This window comes from Anopheles aquasalis, chromosome 2 (genome assembly GCF_943734665.1).
Source record: "Anopheles aquasalis chromosome 2, idAnoAquaMG_Q_19, whole genome shotgun sequence".
Taxonomy (NCBI): domain Eukaryota; kingdom Metazoa; phylum Arthropoda; class Insecta; order Diptera; family Culicidae; genus Anopheles; species Anopheles aquasalis.
Window position 1 is genome coordinate 38,797,501 of NC_064877.1, and position 6,987 is coordinate 38,804,487.

At 50.3% G+C, this 6,987-nt stretch overlaps 2 protein-coding genes across 2 annotated transcripts in view; both read left to right on the top strand.

Annotated features, from left to right (window-relative positions):
- The window catches only part of LOC126569793 (centrosomal and chromosomal factor-like), a 21,680-nt gene extending 16,366 nt beyond the window's left edge, over window positions 1-5,314 (top strand). Inside the window, exons 5-7 of the mRNA XM_050227136.1 lie at window positions 252-348; window positions 1,850-2,591; window positions 5,281-5,314. Coding sequence (XP_050083093.1) covers window positions 252-348; window positions 1,850-2,586 — 834 coding nt within the window. The 3' untranslated portion in view covers window positions 2,587-2,591; window positions 5,281-5,314. The remainder of the gene's footprint in view (window positions 1-251; window positions 349-1,849; window positions 2,592-5,280) is intronic.
- LOC126574821 (putative uncharacterized protein DDB_G0282129) lies at window positions 3,469-6,027 on the top strand. Its single transcript, XM_050235209.1, has 3 exons — window positions 3,469-3,523; window positions 5,281-5,369; window positions 5,476-6,027. Exons 1-3 carry the CDS (start codon window positions 3,469-3,471, stop codon window positions 6,025-6,027), a joined length of 696 nt encoding a protein of 231 aa, XP_050091166.1.
- The last annotated feature ends 960 nt before the right edge of the window (window positions 6,028-6,987 follow it).

A 6,987-nucleotide genomic window follows, 5' to 3' on the forward strand; every position in this document is an offset into this window, starting at 1 on the left:
GCCGTGGTCTTTCTGGCCGTCTACACGGAACAGCCCGCAGAGCAACGCAAGCCTAATCATGGCGGGAGCCAACACGCAGCGGGCGGGCAGACAGTGAAATTGTTGCTTACGTTGCGGGCACAATTTATGGAAATGTGCTAATATGGTACCCGGAAACCCGTGTGACACTAACCAACTCTGGCTTCCTTCCTTCCGTTTTCCCGTTTCTTCCTTCTTCCGGGCATCCCCTGCCACCGTTGGGCTACTCACAGTATCCGGTTTCGGGCCAGCCGTTGGTGTACGGAGCGGGAGGACTGCAGCAGCAGCAGCAGCAGCAGAACCAGATCTACTCGACGGCACCAAGCTACGGTAAGTTAGGACACCGGTTTTCCCTCTCTCTCTCCTCCTGAGAAAATACCTTCGACACCGGCCATCTTATCGCTTATCGACATACGACCACGAACGACCACGAACGACCGAAACGCAGCCGGTATGAGGGCTCGCTGGGAGGGTTGCCTTTATTAAATGTGGCTTCTTGGCACTCCCACCACAAACACAGAGGTGCTGACCTTTGCGCCGGTGCGGAGAAGTTAATTAGAAGAGAAGCAGCGGCAATCATGTGAAAACCGAAGCAATAAGTTTGCGAACACGACCCAGCCACGACCATGCGGTGGCATGGTGCGATGGTGCGTGGTTTTGATTTGGTTCTTTTCTCTCTCTCTCTCTCTCTCTCTCTCTCTCTCGGTTTGCTTTGCGGGAGGGAAATGAGATCCTCTAACGGTGGCTGGATGGTGGCGCATAATTATCCGTGCTTCCCCGGGGCCGGACTGAACTTTCCCATGGTGGGGTAGCTCCCCCCCCGCCTGAGATGATGATCAAAATGAGAGAAGATCGTTGCGTGCTGAGCTGTGATCGTGGTGGAGATTCACCCGGGCTATCGACATTATCTCAGCTGATTCTGCTGCTGTGCTCACGAGGTGTGCTCTCATTATTTGATTCATAAAAGTAGTTCTGCGGTGGATTCTGCTGTTTGCAAGGTTTGCTTTTTGAACACTTTCTGTTGTTTTACTGATAATGGACACAGCTGCGTGGGCAAGAGGGTAGATGGTTTCCGTTTTTTGTGAATAACGCAAAAGGGATCGTGAATCAGTTTGAGAAAGCTGCCATTTCCCGGTGTGGATGAGTGGTGGCATCGAAGCAAGCCAAATATGCGGATAGATCATTAAGAGATATTTTGCTATTTTGAAAAAAAGGACAATAATTTGCCATTCATGTTGTGATGCTTTAAGGACGATAGCACCTTTTCGTCAAGAAGTCTCAATAAGAGCTTGAAATAAAGTTGCTTTTATCAGGCTCAGTTGGAAATTAGCTGTAAAGAACCGCCAAAATATGCAACGCATACTCCGTTTACATAAGCACACACCTTGTTGCGTTGTTGGTTTGTGTTTGACAGTAGCAAAACAAAGTAGCTGTTGTGGCCGTGCATCTGAAATAAAACGTTTCGCAACTCACCAAATGCCAGCCAATGGAAGAGTGATTGCTTTACAGTGATAGTTGTTACCGTGGACATGCACTTTTGTGATAACTATCAACACTTTTAGTAAACGCAACCAAAGCCGCAGATGGTCTTTAGGAAGTTCGTCACAAACCGGAACGAAGGAACCCATGTGGTCATCGCATCATCTGCACGCCGCTACCGCTCATCAGCTTCACCGTTACTCACGCTTCCCGGCACGGCACGTCATCTCCAACCACATCCGCATCCACGGGCACGCTCAGGCACGAGTGACTGACCTGAAGGGCAGGGCAGAGTTCTGATGATGGCGTTCTCCTCTCTCTCTCTCTTTCCCTCTCTATCTATCCACGTCAGGCGACCCCGACACGCTAACAAACCTAGCCCTTCCCGATCCTACCGTTCCCAGCAATTCGCGGCCTTCGTTTCGCCAGCGACCGGCGACGAGACCGGCGTCCCCCTCCAGACCATTTCCCGGCGATGTCCGGCCAATAACGGAGTACGAAGATGACGGTGAGGGTGACGATGGCAACGGCAATGATGATCTGTATCGCGATGAGCAACAGCAACCAACCGCCCCACCGGACGATGGGAACGATGGCCTCCGAACGGATCTTAGCTTCGATCCGGAGGAACCGTGCGATAAAGACGCGAAACGACCGGGTAGCGGATTCAATCGCAATCTCTACAACATGTGGCGAGCGTACAGTGTGGCCCGAACCCTTCTGCAAGCGTCCAGTTCGACCGGTTCGGGGACGCCAAAGGGCAAGGACAAGCCGGCCAAGGGCAACACGGATCGAATCCAGCTGATCCATCCACCGGGCGAATCGGATAAGACGCTGAAGGGAAAGTACTACCGTGGGAAGTACTACGTTTACAACCGACAGAATCGCCAGGATGGTCTCGTGGAGGAACAGGAGGATGAAGGGGAGAAGAAGAAGCAGAGTCGTCAGCGAGGCAATCGTCGGCCCAAATCGGCCACCACAGCAGCAGCAGCAGCAGCAGCAGCAGCAGCAGCAGCAACGCCGTCAAAGTCGCCCTCGACCGTAGCGCTCTCTGGCGGGCAACATTCCATCCGGCGGAACCTTGACTAATCCACGTCAGTGCCCTCTTCCCTCCCGTTTGGGTCGTTTAACTTGTCACTATGATGCTTGTTGCCCGCCCCCCATCACACTCCACACAATCACTCCGTCGCTGGCCACGCTTCTAATCTTCGGGGAAGAGGTTGCTAACTCCCGGAGGCCGCATCCTTGCCGCAGTCCTGCATTTTGGACCATTGCACCACAACCACAACGTTGCATTGTTGAGAGGTTGAGGGGCCGAGATTGGGTTTCTTGGTTTTTCGAAGCTATTCCCTTGCTTTTGCTCCCATTTCACATTCCACGAAGACGACGGCAACGTTCGGGGCACCCTGTGCACCCATCCGAGGGGCATGGAGACGGAGTCACCGCTTGCTTAGGAAACCAGAGCAAGAGAGTTGCTGTCTGTGTTGCTGCTCCTCAGTGCAGTTGCTGCAGTGCTGTGAAACTGTGGAAGAAAAATCGAATGCATTATATTTAAGGGCGAGTGGTGGTTAGGTGGCGAGTTGCTGGCCGACCTCGCCTCATCGTCCCTCTACCGCTGGTCCCCTAGTCTGGATAACGGCATTCCACGATATCGCAGCGGCAGCGGCAGGGACTGGGACAAAACGAAATAATGGAAAAGAATCGACGAAGATAGGACGAACGAAGGTGAACCTTGCCCCGCGCGCTCCATTGCAATCAGCATTATCTGCCAGCATCTTCAGATCTGCTCGTTGGTGCTGCTGAATGGTTTCCCCAACATTCACCCACTTTCACTTCTGCTCCTCAGGCGAAGTTGACCTGGATGGATGTGGTTTCGTCGCTGTAGTTGTATGTCGTTCGCTGCCATCGATGATGATGCTCCAACCGAGGTATCACCGTTTTGCCTTTTATCCTTCTGTTCCTTCCCTAACAATGCCGATGGTTGCGTCTTCCCTATTCGAGACGCTGAGCGGACTGTACAGCATTTGTCAGTGGCATTGGCCACATTCGGACTCTTCCTCGGAGGCTAGTGATATGACCAGCACACCAGTGCATTGGCCCGCATTTGTGGTGCGGACTGGCACACATGAGTGTGCCTGTGTGTGGCGCATTTGCTAAATGATGCACCTCATGATGGCGGTGGCCAAGGACACCACTTTCGGAACGCTCTCTCTCTCTCTCTCCGTGTTTGTGAAAGGGAAACGAAGTGGAACAGTGCAATAGTGGAGGACGTTCTTGGATTTGGTACATTTTGAGTGAATGCTTGCTTTAAGTTGATGTTTCTGATGTTGAAGTGATGTTCGACCGCATTTTCGTAAGACGAAGCAGGAAATGTGGATTGATTTTACAAGACAGTTGATCAGTTGAGTCGCTTACTACGATTTACACGGAATTATTGGGAAAATGTAGATTAAAAATTACGTCACTAATCGGTAGCAGAAGTGTTCAAACAATCGATTTGATCGAGGAAAATACTCAAATATGTTCCATTTGCACTGAGTAACTAAAAAAATCATCCAATTTACACCATTCCGACATTAATTGTGGTTCACAAATTAAACAGCTTGTATGGACAAGACTCGCACAGTGCGATTTATAGAATCTAATCTTTCAGCTACAGACTAATGCGAGATCCTTGGAAAAGCTAACAAAGCGTTTACTGAGCTATTAGTGAACCTGTACCGTAACCTCGGGTCTACCCTTCCCGAGAGCTCATGTCAATGTTTCTGTTTCCAACAGGCTCTGCACCGTTTCTCGGAAATTCCTGTTTCCCTCAAGAACAAGAAAACCTTTCAATCAGCAAATCTTACATGAAGGAATGAGGGCCCCACTCGATGCAATGTAATTTTGTTCCACTTCATCTTCATCGAGTGCGATTGGGGATTGTGGAACTCTCTTTCTCCACTTATGGATGTTAAGCGGCTTTTGATAGAAGGATATTAATAGTACATGCAGGAGAGGAGCTCTGCAGAGACGAGCTACCGACAGAGGGACAGTGAGTGCGCTGGGCACCTGAACTAACTGGAATCCGGTGGTGCTGCTAAGCTTCACCGCAAAATTTATATGAGATTATCATTACCAACGGGCGAAAGGCAGTGGATCATAATCCTCTGCAGGTAGTTCGCCCTACTGTGCTATGTCCCGAGCAGCTAAGAAATGAATCAGTTCCCCGTAAGAAATGCCCACAAACGCTACTGAAGTAGCGCAAGTAAGTAAGCTTAATCTCCCCTTATATGGAACGCATTTCGAAGAGCCCCTTGACGGGGGCCAGCGCTGGTGAAGGTGAGGGAGTTACAAGAAAATGAAGCTGAAGCTGATGATGAGTTTTATGCAAATGAAACAGCACTTTATGGGGGGTAATTAATCATCGCACCGGATAATCCATCTCTTCTCTGCACGGCCATTCCACCACAAAGGTACGCCCGCCATACGGGGCCAAGCTACGAGAACGAAACATGGCAAATGTACAAATCTTTCCTAGAGCGCTGGCCCGTGGTGGTCGGCAGCATTCGTGAAGTGGTGATTATTTCAACCATCAGATGTGATTCAAGTGCTGCCATTCGCTTGCCATTTGCAGATTCCATTATTCTGGTCGGAGTTGCGTAACGACGGGGAGGGAAAGGGAGCGAGAGGATCGTTGTCGATGCTTTGCACACCCATTTACACTTTCCATACACCATCCATGCTGCTGTGAGAGTGCATTGATGTAGAAACTGATTTACATGTTCTTCAATTCATCCACAGGCTTTCAGCAGCAGCACCAGCAGCATCGTCCAGCAGGGAGCAGCCCTGTCGGTAGCCAAATTCTGCCAACAATTGCAACGCCCGCCCATGTAAGTGATTTCCCTGAGCCATAGGGTCTAAGGACCACCTTCAAAGGCCCTATAAGTGAGCACTAACGGATATCTGTGGATTGTCTTTGATTCTCTTCTCGCGTAGCTTCAGCTGAAACCGTTGCTTCCGGTCACGACGACGGCCAGCACCACACAGCACCACAGCAATGGCATCAGTTACAGCACCTTCACCCATCCCGGTCTCGCGCATCTTAGGCCCGTGAACCCACAAGGTGTTCTACAAACACAGCCCGTCTACTACAACACCGTGGCCTCCAACTCCCAACAGCAACAGCAGCAGCAGCAGCAGCAACAGTCTGCCACCTACTTGCGCACTCCGATTCAACTTCAACAGCAGCAACAGCAGCGAGTACCGGTTTACTCAACCGTGGCGACTCCGTTGCAAAAATTGAGCCAGTTCAGCCATCCGGTACCGCAGTATCCGGCGTACGCTTTCGGGCAACAGTCGACGGGCGCGGCTGGACTCATTTCCGGTGGGTCACTGTATCATCATCATCATCAGCAGCAACAGCAACAGCAACCGTCTGCCGCTTCCAATGCGCAACGGCTGACGTACACCAATGTGCCGACCGTCAACATCGGCGGTTCGGTTGGTGGCGGTGTTGGTGGCCGCGGTTCCATCTACCTGCTGCATTAACAGCACCGATCGGATCGGGTCGGAAGGGCCGCTGCGGCTACTTCCGGGGGAGAGTGCGAAGAGTGGAAAAGCCCGATATAAACGAACGATTTAGTGGAAATTACAAAACAAAAACGGGGATGCTGCTGCTTCGAGCGCACGGGCACGGACCGGCCACATACTGGGATGCAGCACAAGGGCAACCGGTGTGGGTACCGGGCTGACCGTCTAGTGGTTTAGATTGATTTGAGTTTTCCATTTTCCACGTACTGGGCCAGACCCGCCGATACCCGGAATCGACGAATGGTCGCGGTTGTGATGAGCGAGCGTAGTGGTGCCCCTCCCGTAGTTGTAAGGGTGGTTGGTTGATTTGATTACTGGCATGCTTTTAGCCGTATTTATTGGTAGCAATTAGATGTCGAGCATGGTGGGAGGATGCTGCTGCCCTCCGCGGGGAGGTATGAACGAGGTTTCGCGGTGCATTCCACCGCATTGAACCGCGCGTTCATTTGTGATAAAGTGTTTCTCCTCACTAGTTTGGTGCGGTACGCGTTGTGGACCACGCGGATTATCCAGATGTCCGGTAGGATCAAACGAAGTGCGAAGAGTGTAGGTCAAAAGTATTTTATATTGTATGATGATTTGTTGTGAGAGGTTGTTCAATGATTATTTCTTTAAATAAATAAATCATTCATGAAATACGGTCTGCTTTTCTCTATCTCACACTAATATAAAGCGTCGTAAAAATAACTCAAATGTTTAAAATTCTTTTTTCGTCCTTAAAAAGGTTTTGTAGCTTGATGCCTTAAAACACAACATTAATTGTGGGTTCGGGAACCAAAAAGCTAATAATCGGTGTTTCCTAATGTTAGAATGAAAGAAGGTTTCAAAGACAGGCCAGTAAATCATGTAAAAACCAAAATGTTTTAGAGGCCAGCGCTTCTTCTCTTATCATTCAGTTGGAAACAGTTCTACAGTTTT

Bases quoted from the DNA above. Each gene is read 5' to 3' on its own strand.
- LOC126574821 (XM_050235209.1), top strand. From the start codon at position 3,469: ATGCCGATGGTTGCGTCTTCCCTATTCGAGACGCTGAGCGGACTGTAC. The intron at 3,524-5,280 runs GTCAGTGGCATT...ATTCATCCACAG, and splicing joins GAGCGGACTGTACAGCATTT to GCTTTCAGCAGCAGCACCAG. The intron at 5,370-5,475 runs GTAAGTGATTTC...CTTCTCGCGTAG, and splicing joins CAATTGCAACGCCCGCCCAT to CTTCAGCTGAAACCGTTGCT.